The 18,021-nt window shown below is 30.9% G+C and overlaps 1 protein-coding gene across 2 annotated transcripts; it reads left to right on the forward strand.

Moving 5' to 3' along the window:
* The first annotated feature begins 363 nt into the window (after positions 1-363).
* LOC125059412 (facilitated trehalose transporter Tret1-like) lies at positions 364-16,426 on the forward strand. 2 transcript variants are annotated; one of them, XM_047663824.1, is made up of 4 exons: positions 364-507; positions 13,652-13,697; positions 14,160-14,295; positions 14,547-16,426. In XM_047663824.1, exons 2-4 carry the CDS (start codon positions 13,677-13,679, stop codon positions 15,869-15,871), a joined length of 1,482 nt encoding a protein of 493 aa, XP_047519780.1. In that variant the 5' UTR covers positions 364-507; positions 13,652-13,676; the 3' UTR covers positions 15,872-16,426. The 2 variants fall into 2 exon arrangements, with proteins under 2 accessions (XP_047519780.1, XP_047519781.1); XM_047663825.1 differs by lacking the exon at positions 364-507 and adding an exon at positions 8,008-8,108.
* The last annotated feature ends 1,595 nt before the right edge of the window (positions 16,427-18,021 follow it).

Raw genomic sequence — 18,021 nt, forward strand, 5'->3', positions numbered from 1 at the left:
TTATTGAACATACTGCCATCTGGTTAACATTAATCGAAACTTGATTCGTAATCATACGCCTTACGCTGTAAATGGCTGCTAGATCTATGAGAAGATGTAGTCTTACAATAGTTATATATATTTTATACAGCCGTTAAAGTTACATGAGACTAGGTGACATGTACTTATAACATAGGTAGAAAAGCCCATTATAATCCGAAAAACTAATTTTATTTCCTTGCATTAAACGAAACATTGGAAACAAAACTGCGTAATATTATGTAGATTCTTTATAGTACTGGTTATTATTAATAAACAATGAATAACAGAAACTAATCGTCAATGTAAATTTAATTTACTTAGGGTGTTGCAATACAGACACTTGCGAGCAACTCACGCGCAGTTGATGTTACGACCACAGGGAAATCAACCGTTGACACTTTCTCGTTCGAACTTTAAAACTATCCAAATATCCATAGACTATTATACAGTTCAACATGGCAAATTAAGTGCATTAAAATATAATTGGTGAGTACTATATCTGACATTACTCAACAAATAACAAATTATACAGCATAAAAATCTAAAATCTAATAGACATTTATTCCACTACTCAATTGCTTGAGTTTTCACCATGGTTCCCAGATATGATTTCCGAAAAATAAAAAGTTAGCGGCTTATTTTGCGCTGCGATCATTAATATCTTTATTATTATTGATTAATATAAATATTGAATAACTTGAAAATAATTTTACGCACAAAGTATATTGCGTGTAATTAAGTTGTATATTTTTAATATTACCTATTACTTTTTTTAATATTATTTTCTTTTTATTCAATTTTTCTTCTAGATTAGTTACTCTAAGAAATAAGTAAAATTTTTCTAGTTGTTACCACACCGAACGTCAAAATAAACATGCGTTTTGTATCAGACATTTCTGCTGTTTCATTGGAAACAGTTTTTCGCCTGGAAATCGATCAAAGTATCGTGTGTTGTTAGCCATAGCGCCAGCGGCGATTGAACTTTATTGTTAGATATAAAAAAATGATTGCTGTTCGTTTGTCTCGCTAATACTCGAAAATGGATAGACCAATTTAGCTAATTACGATCTTGAAATATTTGGGAAAGTTCACGGAAGGTTTAAACGGTGGAAAACCTAAATAATAAGTAAAGGAGAAGTTAGAAGAAATCTCTTTGGTCTGTTTTAAAAATTGTATTAAGTTTTGACACAAATATTTTACGACGCACCTATGTGGTAAGGCCCGCAAATGACGAATGACATAACACGTGAAAGTGCAAAGATGTACTGAAGGACAGAACTATGACAAAATGGTGACTTTCCCTCGCGTAATGTCATGTTAGTGTTTTTTCAAATGGTTGAAGTACCCTTAAGTATTTATTTGGAAACCAAATTCAACAATTTACAACACAAGCCAATTTAGAAAAGTTTATTTATTTATTCTACAGCTGCCCATATCTTTTATATATATAATTCTTCTGTGAGTGTGTATGTCACTGAACTTCTCTTAAACGACTGGACCGATTTTGATGAAACTTTTTGTGTGTGTTCAAGGGGATCTGGGAATGGTTTAGATTCACAAATCAGCCCGCCAGATGGCGCTGCAGTCGGTACTTTCATACTTTGCTTTACTAATCGCTTGAAATATCATGCAGGACAACGTCTGTCGGGTCCACTAGTCTATATTATAATATATTATATCTAATTAATAATAAAATACAAAGTCAAAACAGATGACGTTGATTAACAAAATATTCGAAACAGATAACATAAGTCAATTGAGTAAAATAATAGATAAAAAAAGAAAACTGAAATTAAACAAACCCCAACATAATTGTTACAACGACAATTCTTTAAAGAAAAAAGAAGTTGTTACTACTACTAAATAGACACAAAGTCCCTCATCAAAAAATGTTTCCTAAGTTAGCTAAAACCAGAAACATTATCCCGATTTACGCAGATAATTACGTGTTCATACGAGGCACATGAAACAAATGGTTTGAATAACTTCGATACAATCAAATTTTCTAATTTATTTTATAATATGGATACGTGTAGCTGTAAGATTACTTATAAATAAATAAATTATTTTCTTATATCGCCAAAACTGATTATTTCCATTTTTATAAATAAAGCGAGAAAGGATTAACATGACTATACAGTGGAATTGAGGATTGGGGTAAATTAAAGATGGGGAAAATAGGAAAAACAATCGAGAACTCTAAGCATTTGAATATTTTTTAACTGGAATTATAGTTTATTGCCAATTCTTCTTTTCCGTTCTACGCTCTTGATTTGAGGACTAAATGTAAAATTAGAAGCATTTTTTTTTTTTTTTTTTTTTTTTTTTTAAAGACAATTCACACCAATTGACCTAGTCCCATGCTAAGCTGGTGAAGCTTGTGTTATGGGTACTAGGCAACGGATATACATACATATTATAGATAGATATACATATAAATACATATTTAAACACCCAAGACCTAAGAACAACACCAAATGCTCATCACATCGATGTTCGCCTCAGCCGGGGATCGAACCCGGGACCCATGGATTCGCAGTCAGGGGTACTAACCACTAGACCAATGAGTCGTCAAATTTAATATGTATATCTTTTTTGACGTTCATAAGTGTACATTGCGTTACTTATATGAATAAATTTTTTGTTGTATTTATAGAAATTAGTAGAGAAAGTTATTTTTTCATCCATTCATAACAAAAGGTTTGTATAAAATGTGCAGCTAAATTCTTAATATCGAGACAGTTAAAATTCCATCCACGACTCGTTGATCAACAGTTAATTTTTAGCATTGGTTAAGTAATATTTTAAACCATTATTTACGAGCCATCTATTTGCGTTTGGGGTAGTATACTCTGAAAACGTAATAAGAGAATATTAATGTATAGCAAGGAGTTTTTTGTGTTTTGTTAATCGCATAATATGTTTTTTGTAAAACTTTTGCTGAGTTTCATCATCGGCCGTTTAAGTAGTATAGGAAATTCTACTCATATCACCTCGACGTCCGTTGTTTCACAACCGTGCGCTTTTAAGGCACAGTTTGCCGCGCACCACTAGTACTTATGTGAAATAAACTTAGAGTCTTTCAAGATAAGAGAATACCAATACCTAAAAGGCCGGCACAAGCGAGCCTTCTGGCAGTGTGAGTGTCCATGGGCGGCGGTATTACTTGACATCAGATGAGACTCCTGCTCGTTTGCAGTATAAAAAAACCCTTTTTGTGCAAATTTGTCGTATTTATGTAATCTTTTAAAAAAGATTATATTTTGTGTTGGTAAACTCACATCACTCACATTTTTATATACATATATGTATATCCGGTGCAAGTCTGTTACTAAATCTAAGGTCTGATATAATGGCTGCCTTATGCTTACTAAAAGCCTTTTTAACTTCTTATGTAAAATCTCAATAAACCATTGTAAGGCTGTAAGTCTTGTGTAAAAAAATGCACGCACAAAATATTTCTGAATGAATCTAACATTAATTAATTAAGCAAGTTTAAATACTAGGCTAATGAAAATATATAAAACAATAATAATTTTGTTGGGTCTCAGACTTCCGTTCCTTTATATCTAATATAATTTTATTTAGTAACAATTTTCCTGCAAACTTATTTCTGAACTGCAGTTATCAAACCTTACCCATTCCCAACATACGATAGTAAAACCGAGTAAACAGATTTCAATTTTAACAATGTTGCATTACTGTTGGCTTAATAGGATCGTGTCTAAGAATAAGTGCGTAGTTAGAAAATACAAATTTTACGCAGTGCTTACTATGTATGTTCCTGTGATGTAGGTCAGTATTTTATTCAACAAATCGAAATAAAAGATTTAAGTGTCTTTAAGGTGATATCAGACGATTCATTTTTTGTTCATTTTCACCTTTCATTCGGTACAATTCACTCGAAATGAAATGTCTGAACGACAAATGAAACACGAGTGCCGAATGAATTCATTAGTGAACCGATCCAACAGTGTTGGATATTGGCATCCGGTATCTTTCATTCCCACTCCGAATGAACGAGAAATAAACGGTCTGAACACTGAGAGAACGTTCATTCGGATTCGGCCATTTTGTTTCGAATCCTGTAGCCGACGGACATCACGTTGTCGACGAAGTTATAATTATTTTTTTTTTACTTTCATCCATTCGGTGATGATTACAATATGAATCAGGATCTTCAACGGCTAGTTCTCTCAACAATGTATTGGAAGCTCCTAATAAATTTCTTTTTTCAATCCATGGTCGCACCCACCACCGTCGACGTTTTCTTTACTTCTTTTTTGTCAACTCTTTGATTAAATGATCACAAATTAAACTAATTCCAAGACGTACGACTTCATTCGATGACATATTTAAAAGAAAGAACAATGAATGTTCATTTCTGTATCATTTCGTCTAAGCCGTGTGAACATAGAATGAAAAATAATTAAGCATTCACTCGAGTGAACAATCATTCGAGTGAACCGTCTGATATCACCTATATCACCTTTAGTACGCAGTCATATTGAATACGGTATCATTCAAATACAGAACAGTAACTTTTGACAGAATATTAACATTGTCGTACCTTATTTATTGCCAAGGTCGAAAATCAGCAGAATTTTCCTAATTACATCTGCAAAAACCAACCTAGGAGTTCAGGCTCCTCTTATTCGAATTCTTCGCGAATATAACTGAATGAACCTATTTATCCAAAGCTTAACATATTCAAAAGAATTGTTAAGTGCCTATCTGATACCAAATCCTATTTTGCTAGTAAAAATCTAAAATTGGATTTATGTTTACCATAATTGTCATTGATTTTAAAAAAGATAGCTTGTAACATATGCTATATGCTTGTAGATATAGCATTATATATAATGTGGTGAACTTCAAATCAATAAAATAAGTGAATTATGATATATCATATCGCAAGTGTATTTAAATTATACGGTATACGATTGATATATTAATGTTTAAATAAATTGTTTAAAGTAATAAAAAAAACAAAAACAAAATTCCTTGATTTTCACATTATTACAAAACTTAGTCTAAATTATCTATAAATTATTACTTAAATTAATCATAATACAATTTTAATTTAATATCTGATCAAGTTCCTCTTCGGCGTGGTCCCCTATATTGGTTAAAAGCCTCCTCCAAAGATGTGGAGAAGGTGGCCTTGACTGCGACTATGCCCATTCGTCACAGTCGTGTACTGTTTGACTCCAGTTGGGATGAGGTATTCTTTTGATCTCGTCTTCCCATCAAATCAATGGTCTTCCTCTACCTCTCTTTTCTTGAGGCTATTCCCACCATATACCATGACATAAAATTACATTGGGTTCTACATAGAAAACGATTTAGGTGTTTTTTTTTTTTTTAATTCAGAAATCTCATGTAATATAATATAAGTGTCTTATTATAAAAATGACAAGAAAATTAAGTGTTCGTAACATTTGTTTAATAATTAATTTACCTTCTAACACATTCTAAAAGCTTTTTCGTAAAAAAATCTTTCAATATAGTACGTGATGTATAAAACGGTAAAAGACGGAAATGTTAAACTATAACTATACCGGAAGCTGTTTCTATATTAAGAATAGTCTGTGGTAGGAAATTAAATTGTGACAAAAGAAAACGAACTTGTAAATCCACGCTTCACAGAATGTAGCAGCGTTTGCGTTTAACTCGAATTTATGGCGCATTATTTTATACCTCTAATAAAATATACTGGTGACAATTGTTTTTATAAACTTGTATCTTTATATTGTTACAAAGTTCGTACTTTTGTTATGACATCAATTAATTACTGGCGCTACTAATCTATGTCAGGTGTAAATTTGTCGTTCAACCAAGTTGTCAGAAAACTAACAAGAAAAAAGTAACCAGCCCCTCTTTGTTACTTTGAATGAGAGATATTTGGGATATCTTTCAATGTCCTTTACCAAATGCAATTGCAAAACTATATTTTAGGTTGTAGTTTAAACGAAAGAAGATGCCGGTTTTTATCTGATTGTCAATTGTCAAACGAAAAGAGGGATCGCGTCTCCATGAATCAAAGCTAAACCGAACACAAGCGAAAGACATCGTACATTTTCACCTCCTGGGAAAAGAATATAATTAAAGATATTCCAAAATTTCATATTTTCTGTATTTATAGATAGAATATTGTAGATAAATATAAAATAAAATAATTATAACTAGGTTTCTAAAGTTTTCGACTTTTAACCTCACAAAACCAGTAATGTTAGAAACAAAAACAAACAAAACTGTTTGGTTTGTTAATGGGTATAGCGTGTATGTATATATTAGGTAACATTGTTAAATAAATAAGGATTAAGGATCTGTTGCCATATTAATAATATGCTTAATTGCCGTCGTAAAAGTGAGAATTTAATTAAATTATTTGAGAATACGTTAAGTTACAGCTTACTATATCATTATTTAATTAAAATTATTTAATTTAATATCGATTTATTGTATCATTAAACAAATAGCAGTCATTTCGTACACAACTTAGATGGATAAATTTGCCTAATGGCTATGAAAGGTTTGTGTGAACTCGACGCAGCCAAATATTAATTAAAAGATTTTCCTTGTTCACAAAAACTAAATTAATCGAATTGCACTCTTTTAACTAGCGTAGTACAACGGAAAGTTTCGTACCTGGTCTACGCGTTAGACTATGACCGCTACCACCCCCTTCAATTAATTATAATGGGTAAAATCCAGGATAATCGGCGTGTTGGTAGAAAGAAAAAAACATTGCTTCGTAAAGTTAGGGAGTGGACGTGTATTGCGAATGCGGAAGAGTTGATGCGTCTGGCACAGGACTCACTTCTGAGACTGACGGCTAACCTGCAGTATAAGAGAGAAGAACTAAAGTACTCTATCGTCCCTTTCTATCTAATTGTGTTTACACTGTCATGGAAAGTGACAGATGAGTTCTTTTGTTAAGATTTTAAACCATTTTTGATGTATATATTTTAGTGTTACTATGTATTTAGTGTTCGAGGCGTGAGAAATATAAGCCTTCGCAAATTGTATGCCATAGGTAAATTACGAAACATATTTTCTTTACATTTTGCGTGCACCAAACTAATTACTGTTTTACGTTTCAAAAGATAATGCGCAGTTTTGCTAGATAAAATACGATAAGATTTTATAGAATCTGTTTGTTGGAAGTAAATAATGTTTTATAACGCTGTTTTTTGATGGTAATAGCATTCTCGTACGGTAAAGGAACACATCGTGAGGAAACCGGCCTTAGTCCCAAAAAGTCGATGGCATATGTCAGGTATAGAATGATGATCACTTACTTGCCTATTAGAAATGATCACGGAACAGATACAGATATTTGAGGCCCAGACCTAAAAATGTTGTAGCGCCACTGATTTATGTTTATTTTTAAGTCTTTGATATATTTTTAATTAAACATATCAAAACGTTATCCTAATCAAGTTTTTAATCGTGTTTTGTTATATAACTCAAATCCTGTTATTGTTTTGAATATATTTTTTTATTTATCGTATTTTTTATCCGTATTCTAATATTCTGTATTATATATTATATCTGTTTTATATAAACTATGTCTGTCATAGCTGTCATTTTATTCATCTACTAATATTTTATTTTTTGGAAATATTTGTGTTCTGTAGTTTGTAATGTAAAAAAACTGAAAAACTATTAAACGTAAACTTAATTAATTTAAAATAATTCTTATATATTTCTTAATGTGTCCAGCTGGAGTGGACACCCGCCGTTGGTGTATTACATAAATATAGTAGAAATTAACACTCTATTTTATATCAACATAATATGAAATTAAAAAAAATACCAAACAAGCTGTATATGCAAATATACACGATCCAGAAAAATAGTTAATTCTGACAATACTTTTTCTTCGTGTCCCATTGTGGCAATCGTGTATAAACAACCTTAACTAGAAATATAGCAATGTCAAGGCCGTGCTTGTGTGACTTAAGCAAATGATAAATTGGAATCGTTTTAGTTCAACTTTAACTGTGTGATAGACAGACCGACTAACGATAAATATTATAAATCAAATATAAAAAGTGCGCACGAGTCAGGAATAGACGAAGGTAGAGTAATAGTTAATTAAAAAAAAATGCCTATTGTATTCCCCATATTGTTTATTTTATAAGAAATAGCTGTAAAATATGTCTATTGATATGTTTTTTTTATACGTTTTAAAAACAATAGGGTTTATATAACCATATTTTTCAAATAAGTATTAATTACACACGAAATAAATTGGTTAAAAAATAATTTTCAATAAAAAGATACTGCTGGTTTTAAAATTTTAAAAGTAAATGAATTAAGAATTAAAAAGTGTTTTAAATTTAACAGAATTTTAATATTCTGACATTGTTGAACAATTTTCGCTTTTTGTTCTGTACAAGCTGCTCCCGCGCGCTTAGTTTCGCCTTAATATGATTTCTTTACTTAACCTACCTTTTTAGTACATACCAACATATGGAACATTTTGATCCCCCATAGAGACTGTTCGCTTTTCCGCAATAAAAACGAAGTATTAAATAAAACTAAATTTTATATTTTTCTAAATTTTCTCTTCATAAAAACCTCCTCAGAGTTCAAGGAAAAATTTAAAAAATAATCGAATTTGTCGTCTTCGAGTTTTGCGTCTACCATTATGTTTAAATTACGTATATATATATATATATATATATATATATATATATATATATATATACAATACCGATACCTAGCTTGTGAGTATTTTAATAACATATTTTCCTAGAAAACGAACCGTCGGCCCAAAATATTAAATAAATTGCGTAAGCAACTACGGAAACAAAATCTGTATGTTTAAACAAAATAACTTAATCAATTGATTTATAACCGATAAGAACAAGGTTTCAAAGAGTCGTGAAGAATTCGTCATTCATTAATAATTTATAACAAAGCATTATTTACTTAAGGTCAATTAAATTATTTATTCACGTATATTCGCATTAATTATATTACATAATAAATAAGAAAAATTCATAAGTAAAATTAAAACAAATATAAAAAGTTTGGTCTCTGTGGCAGTGTACCTTTAACGCTGGCAGCATTTCCCTGCTGTATTGCGATACTTATTCGTTGAGGAAAGCACCAACTCAATGGTACTATCTACCAGGCCCCAACTTAGACCAACCTTAATTATTCATTTTAAATATTATTATTACTATGTAGGTAATATTGTAAATACTGTATATTTGTGTGGTGGAATTAAATATAAATTAAAAAGAGAAGAACATATTAGGAAATAACCATTTTTTTTTTGCATTTCGATTTATTTATATCTAATCATATCGGTATAACGTTATAATTTTTTTTAACTATGTACATATACTTGTACTCTATAGTAAATTTTTTTATATATTTTCGCAATATATTAAACTTTTTTATCTGATACTTATTGGGCATTTCTAAAACCTTGAAAATAATATAAACTTACTAACTATACAATATTTACTAAAGCTAAAGCTAAGTTAGCATAACTTAGCAATAAATATCTTTTTTAGTTCATTTTTAGTCCTTCGATAAAGAAGAGAGTATACTTTTAAACCAGATTGCTCATTCTTATTTATTAAAACTTTGAGTAACTTCAAACGAGTAGTAATTTACGCAAAGTAATAATTGATATCATAAGAATTTTATTTTGTACTTGACAAATTTCAATTCAGGTACAGTACATGTAGTAGTAAATCAGACTGGCTCACTCCAACCGTGACCAAAGAAGTGCTCGGAGATACAGTATTTCTAGATTGAACCATCACACCACAGGACTCGAAAAACAATACAATACAAGAAATTATAATTATAAATAAAAATATGGGGCAAGTTTTAATAAAAGAGATAGAAATACATGTGAGATTTGCTGGGTTTTCCAGAGATAGTCTCTTTGATTGAAGTTTAGAAGACGACTGTTAACATGGCATCTTTTAGATGCTGATGCTGGATTTCTAAATCCAACAATCCGTAAAGCATTTCATTACGAGACGTTTTATGTCTACCCCTTTCTTTTTCTTTTGAAGGACTTTGAATAATCACATAAGCAATGATTATTCTAATACCCCATTGGTTGTTTTTCTCGTAACAAAAAAATAATAATACATACCTATTTTAAGAAATGAGGAAACACCGTAAAACGATCGATTTATCAAGGTTTTACAATCTATCAAAAATGATTAAATATGAAAAACTGACGCGGAAATCAATTACACTGACAATACGTGAAACATAAAAAAGTTTATTTTCGTAAAGCGATGCGTCTGCGCATTTGTGCCAATTATTGGCTTGATTGGTCATTTCAATTTATTTGAATTCTATTTATATCGCTTCCTTATCGCATCATTAAGCTTCAAACGCAATAGAAAAGTTTAACTCTCGAGTTAAATGTTTACAGTGATTTTATTTTTAGGAGGTTAGCATAGACGGATAAACTAACAGTTATAGACATTATGAAAGACTCGGGCACAAGCACAGTAAGCGCATGACTATATATATAGCGCATGTTAATATATATCATAGAAAAAAAAACATTTGTGGGGTAATGATTTTTATATACCCTTACATAAAAATATGTACTGTAGTAATTTACGTTACATAAAAATACATATTTTTATGTAACGTAAATCACTACAATATAGCTAATATTGTTTTTTTTTATCTTCTATACCCACTAACAGACACTTGATACTTTTAATAGTAAAATAAATTATCAAATATTTAAAAAAATCTAGAACTATTGTTGATGTCTATGTGTTTATTTTCATTCAGTATATAAGTTAAAAACGTTTATAATATTTATTCTAGATGTCTCAGTTAACTAATACTTAAGAATGGATCAAATTACCCCAAAGAGGGAAGAACCTGGCTTATACTGCTATTATTGAAAATATCGAAACAGTTTATCCCTTAAAAATTACAAAGTAAGGTAACCAAGTAGGTATAATATTTATGTAGAAACACACAGATATATATAATATATCTATATGTGCTCCGTATGTCGTATTAAAAATGAAAGTACCAATTAATTTTAAGATAAAACAATATATATCAACAAAAATATTGTTTAATAAATACAATATATTGAAACTTTAATAAATCTTGACACTGAAAACACAGGCGCGTAGTTAGAAGTTAGATCTAGGTACTGATGTCTCAATATAGTCGTAAATAATGCAGACTACAGCGTTGTTACAAAACAGCCTTTGTTCCCGGCAAGTGTTTGTTGAATCTTTGATCGCTTTCGAAATGGGACATTACAAGTAGCAAATACATGTTTTTGCAGAATAAAAATATCAATTCAAGAGATAATATGGTCATTTTTATATTCAGCTGTTCACGCGGTGTTCGGTAGTAATAATTCATACCATAAGACATTCATTTTCATAATTTACAAATATCAATGTACAATAATGGGCTGACTCATCTCAACCATAACCAATATAGTGCTTGGAGAAACAGTATTTTTAGATCGAAACAGCACAAGAAACGACTAATACTCGTACAAGAAATTATAATAATTAAAAAAAATATATATGTGGGGGGGGGGCCTTAAGACGGGACATTGCCTGTACGTCGTGCAGGTTTAAATGGACTAAAGGCCAATGGGACATGCAAAAATAGCAAATATATGTTTCGCAGAACAAAAATAACAATTAAAGAGATTTTTTTAATATCAAGAAGGCTTAAATTGTTTTGGACCTCGAAAATATTGTCATTGTTTGCCGGTGTTCGCGTGAGGAAATTCACTCTTTTTAAAGCATTTTGTATCTATGTTAGCCTGTGTTCCTGCTATATACAAAAAAAAACATACAATGCCCTTCGTGTGTTAAATAATGTGTTCAGGATGTAAGTTGCTACTGTAGTGCGTCTACAATGTTTGGTTGTACAGAAGTGGACGGTTTTTACTTTCAGGGGAGCCCTAACAGCACGCTAGTTACCGCCGTAATAAATAAATAATAATAATAAACAGCAGGAAGTCTGGATTGTCCTTATGGATAACAATGGGCAAGAATCTCCATACTCGTCCAACGTTATTGTTATCCATATGAAACTGCCTTTTGGAACAACTAGAATCATTTTTATATACATTTTTAACTTGTAATTTTGACTATCAAAAGTGCCTTTTTAATAGGCCTAATTGAAATAAATAATTTGACTTTGACTTTGAATCATAATATTAAAACGGGCACGTGCAGTTACTCTTTGAAAATAGAATGAAGAAAGTATGAAAGTTTGAAAGATAGATAGTAGCCGATTCTCAGACTTACTGAATATGCATAAAAATTTCATAAGAATCGGTCGAGCCGTTTCAGAGGGGTATGGGAACGAACATTGTGAGACGAGAATTTTATATACATAGAGATCTTGCAACTAACACAATAAAACCATATGGGCCTATAATGCTAATAAGCTAATAGTTTAAATAAACAAATTATTATTATTATTAAACAAAAGAACTACAGAACATATTATTTACAGTTCTCCGTCGTATTCTTGGCCATTATGTAACATGATTGTTTCCTTTCATAGTTTTATTAAGTTATACAAAACGTGTAAACAAGTCCCAGTAATTATTTTTTATTGCATAATGATTATGTAGTTAAGGACAAAGTTGTTACAATAATGGATTCATTGATAATAATAATCAATTAGCAATTGAATAATAAATTAAAATTACAATTATTTGATTAATAAGTCCTAGGCCTAGATGGGAATAAGAGGAAAAGCATGATAGAAATGATCGCGGATCGAAATATTAATTATTATCGGGTATATTTTGTAGAGAGAATATTGTATTGGATTTAAAATGATTTATTTATTAGAAATCTTACTGCTAACATACATATTATAAAACAAAAACATGGGCAGTATAGAAAATCAAAACAGATTACATAGATAAACAATAATATATGAACCAGAAAACATAAGTAAGTACAATATATAAATAAAATGTGAGACCCAGTATGCGTTCTGTCCCGCTCTAACGCGTATTGGCCGCACCTATATTACGTCATCGTGTGTTAGGTTTTTATTTTCGTCACGGAATTTCTTAATTCAGTTGCCGTGCTCAAAGCCCACGATAGAATCTATGGAATAGCTTAAAATTAAAGAAAACTGAAATTTAAAAAAATCAAAGTCTTCCCGCCTATTCAAATGTTTCCTCTTGGTGACAAAAGAAGAAGAATTGTATTTTTGTGAAGATAAATAATTCCTGGACCGATTAAAAAGATCACCCAGTCCCTGATTAACACAGGCTACAATTACTTCCAAAATATTTTTAAAATTAATATCCTGGCGTGGGATGCCACGATAGGCCGTATACAAGGCATGTGAGATATAAAAAACTCTTTACCTATATAAAATTTATTTTTAAAAAACTAGCAAAATTTGTATTAAATCCAAATTACTTGCGATATATGTTTTTTACCCATATATGTCCATTATTTCGGGTTGCATGAAAGAGATAGTTTATTAGTAATTTCTGTTTCTTTAAATTAAACTCTTTCTTAACTAAAAAATGCCATTGAAATAGATAACTATTTTTTCACAGATTATTAAAATCTGAATTAACAACGTTTCAATAATTTTCTAACTATTTTTTCAGAATCCTGCACATGTAGTCGATTAAAATGAAGACTTTTATAAAACAGGTAATTTCCTCTCTTAAATTTCATAGTAGATATTAGATTACCAAAATAACCTCTAAAAGAAGTGCTGCGGTATACAAGTCGAGGTGATACGGATGGTATTTTGTATTCTGCCTTTCCGTCCTCATCCTTGGGAAACAAAAAAAATCTATTCAAATACATTTATTCATTCAATACCCGGTAATTAGGTCATATATATTTGCTTATGTAGTGACTGTTGCGACTGCCGCAATACAATATTCTATATGAATAACAAAGTTTTTGCTCGAAAAATTACAACAGGCGTTAAAAACAGTATTGACTTTTAAAAAGGCCACTTAAAGTGGTAGAGAGATCCACCCATCTACCAATATCTTTACTGTAACTCGAAGTACGTTAACGATGGACGTACTATCTAAGAATGAGAGGAAAGGAAGAGGTTGGAAAATTGATCCAAATATAATTTTTACTTAAACTACATTTCAGGCTTTCGTGGTATCAGGTGCAGCGCTTAACATCGTCGGTCATGGCTGCGCTCACGGCTACCCAGCTGTGCTGTTTGCACAGTTAATACGAGATGGTGGACCTGTCACGTTGACTGACCATGATACTTCATGGATAGGTTTGTGTTATTTATCCAAACTTGAGTGTAGATTTGAAGTATATTTTAATTCTGAAAGACAAAGTATTATAATAACAATAAGTAAACAAAAGGCAATTATTTTCAGAGTTTTATTCAGTAAATACATATTTAATGTATGTATTATAAAATCATTTATTTCTTATTTATACATAAGAAACACATACATTTCACATACATCAGATCAATTAATACATATATATATATATATATTAATTAACTTTTGTTTTCAGCATCATCAGTTGGCCTCATGGGTATAGTCGGTAACTTCATATCACCTGTCTTCATGTCAAAACTTGGCAGACAGAAGTCACACTTCATCTCAACAATACCTGCTCTTCTTGGCTGGATAATCTTTATATTTGGAAATACAGTCCCAATGTTCCTCCTTGCAAGATTTCTCCATGGCCTTGCATTAGGACTACGAACTCCGTTAGCCGCAATTCTGGTAGCTGAGTATACTGAACCAAGGTACAGAGGGGCATTTTTGGGAACGTTCGCGATTTCATTAGGTCTCGGAATTCTGCTATCCCATATTTGGGGAGCCTATTTGTCTTGGAAGAATACAGCGATTGTCTGTTCTATGTTCCCAATTATATCAATGGTCATCATCAGTCTTTCTCCAGAATCACCATACTGGTTGGTTTCCAAATCCAGGTTCGAAGAGGCTAAAAAGGCCTTTAAATGGGTTCGCGGTGATGGGGAGCAACAGAATGAAGAATTAGAAAAAATGATACAGACGCAAGAACGTGAACTGAACGAAAATGGGAATGGAAAGGAAATTTATAGAAGTTTTAGTATTACGAGGTACGTGTTGAATTCATTCAAAAGTATAATGAAGATCTTTAAGAAAAAAGAGTTCTTTAAGCCATCGATCGTCGCAATCTGCATGCTAATAGTATTTGAATTTGGAGGTGCGCATATGCTGGCGGCCTATGGAAATGTCATCCTTCAAGCAGTGTTAAACAAGGAGAACTTGACTGATGTCACTTGGCAGTTCACTGTGATTGATTTCTTAAGAACAATTTGTGCGTTCTTAGCGATATTCTTGCTGAAGAATTTTAAACGAAGGACAATTTTATTCACAAGTGGTGTTATGACAGTTTTGTCTCTGACAACAATATCAGTGTTTATGTATGCGAGAAATTCTGGATATATGAACCAGGCGTGGTTGGTTGATGTGTTACCTATGGTATTAATGATAACGTATACTTTCTCATTTTGTATAGGTATTGTACCGTTAAACTGGGTCATATGTGGCGAAGTATTTCCTTTAGCTTACAGAAGTTTAGGTTCAACGCTGTCTACGTCTTTTCTGACACCCGCCTTTGTGATTTCTATGAAGACAGCACCACATTTATATTCGTCAATAGGTGTAGAGGGTGCTTTTCTAGTCTATTCCGCTACATTAACATTTTGTCTGTCGGTTATGTACGTATTGTTACCTGAAACAAAAGATAGGACTTTGATTGAAATAGAGAATACGTTTAAGGGTATCAGTACATCAGATAAAGAAGTACAATTAAGTTTATTGGAAAAGCAAGTAAGTTCCGTGTAACGTACCTATGTGATAAACCCGAATTTATTAATTATTTCAGTATTGATAATGTTTTAAGTTAGATATGCTATTACTCAAGTGAACTGTGATGGTTGCCCAATGTCCTGTTTTGGTTGTGATTAGGAAAATGTAGTATTTCGTGTTTGGATATTCCATGTTATGGATTAATGTAATGCAAGATGCAAATAGGTAATTTATTACTGGCAGAAAAATATACATTTTATCATGTTATACTGTAAATACATATTTATGCAATAAAAACACTTAATGACTATCGTTATTTTGCATGAATTTCAAATTAAAAACTGTCTTATAGTAAACATTTGGTTAAATTTAAAATAGAAGATGTATATTTTACTTGTACTTCTAGTGGCAATTTACGAAAAGTATAAAAGTACGGAATTGCTCGTATAATTTCATCAGGCGTTTTATATTTTAAACTGTACTATTTGTACACATTATTTAGCTCTATTATTATATGATGATACACAAACTCTGCCTATTATTATATTTAAATTAAGTTTCTAATAAATGTGTCAAGTTTTTATTAAATTATGCTAAGTGAGTTTCATTTTTATTCATCTCCCTTTTAATAAAAGTAAACCTATTGCATTGTATGTCCTTATCACACTAGTGTCATTTTTGAAATAGCTAAGCGTGACATAACATGACTCCAATTCACACCTTAATAAAGGCTTTTAGTACGTTAGTGAATACGGTAATGTACAATCGTACAGTAATGTTGCTTAGCTCGCTCTAGAGTATCAGCTGATAATCTGCGAGACAGACTCGCATATAAACATATGTTTTATTGTAATTTTTAATTAGGGTGAACATTTCCTTGATATTTTACTAAGCCATATGGTAACTAAGCTATGGTACAACATCTCGTATTTAATTAATAAAATGAACATATACTATGCATTTAATCTATTTTGCGTAAGCTTGTACTATAAAAAAAATAATCGTATTTAAACAATAATAATCTTACCTATTTAACTAGCTTAAACATATGGTTACGATGTTGTTCTCGTATAAAAGTGGTAGCCATAGTAACCAACATGATAATGTCCGGCTTTATACTAACGATACAAATATTTTTAATCATAGTAATTACAATATTTATTTAGAATTGTCTACAAAGTTTATGGTTCGCGTGCATCACAATTCACAGCAGGGAAATTCACGGGTCAACTCGTGTTTCAATTAACACAATAATTAAATACAATTTAATTTTAAAGTGTAAATTTATTAGATAAGTATGAAGCTATATTATTCAAATAAGGCAATAATAGTTTTTTTAAAGCACGGTGGTTCTGTAATGTAAGGGAGTTCTTAGATTATAGTTTTGAGAACCTTACATAGAATTTGACGGAATAAATTTAATTACTTTTAGTTTTAATGCTAGTTTGATAAGGCTGATAGTGCGTTTTTTTTCATCCAACATTTTATGTTTGTAATGTCAGTTCACAGTAGCGATATTGTGTATCTTATGTATTTGTTTTTAATTTCGACATTACTATATTGGATTAGTACTGTAAGGATAGTGTTTGTATATTAGTGAATAAATTAATATATGCACCACTTACAAGGCAAATAAAGGATTTATTTGTATACAATAAAAAATCTTGGGTAAAACCAAAAAGTCTAGACTTTAGAGTTAGTTAGCGAGAGAGTTATATATTTGACTTACCGGAGTTATAATTAGTATACTGCTATAACAATACGTATGTCAGTTGAGGGCTTAATTAAGTGAGAGTTTCTAAACAGAAATAACAAAACATAAAAAATAATCAATAGTTGTCATAACGAAACATTTGAATAACAAACCAACCAAGAACCAACAAACCAACCTTTTACTAAAACACACTTCTTTAACAGATGTAAAGGGGAATATATTTTTTTATTAAATAAAGTCTCTGTATGAACGCGATAAACTCAAAAACTACCGATTAGATTTGTATGGGTTTAATCAATAGATAGTGTGGTTCATGGCGGTTTAATAATAATAAAGGAAAAATTTAATTTGCAATCATTACAAAACTTATAGCTTAGCTTGTTGTATAATTTTTTTCTTGTAATCCTAATATTCTAACTGCCTTTAGTACCGGAATTGATCGGAACTTATGGGTAAAGGCCTCCTCCAGCTT

This window comes from Pieris napi, chromosome 19 (assembly GCF_905475465.1).
Source record: "Pieris napi chromosome 19, ilPieNapi1.2, whole genome shotgun sequence".
Taxonomy (NCBI): Eukaryota; Metazoa; Arthropoda; class Insecta; order Lepidoptera; family Pieridae; genus Pieris; species Pieris napi.

Excerpts from the sequence above, each read along its gene's own strand:
- LOC125059412 (XM_047663824.1), top strand. The coding sequence starts at position 13,677 with ATGAAGACTTTTATAAAACAG. Across the intron at positions 13,698-14,159 it reads TGAAGACTTTTATAAAACAG|GCTTTCGTGGTATCAGGTGC; the intron begins GTAATTTCCTCT and ends ACTACATTTCAG. Across the intron at positions 14,296-14,546 it reads CCATGATACTTCATGGATAG|CATCATCAGTTGGCCTCATG; the intron begins GTTTGTGTTATT and ends TTTTGTTTTCAG.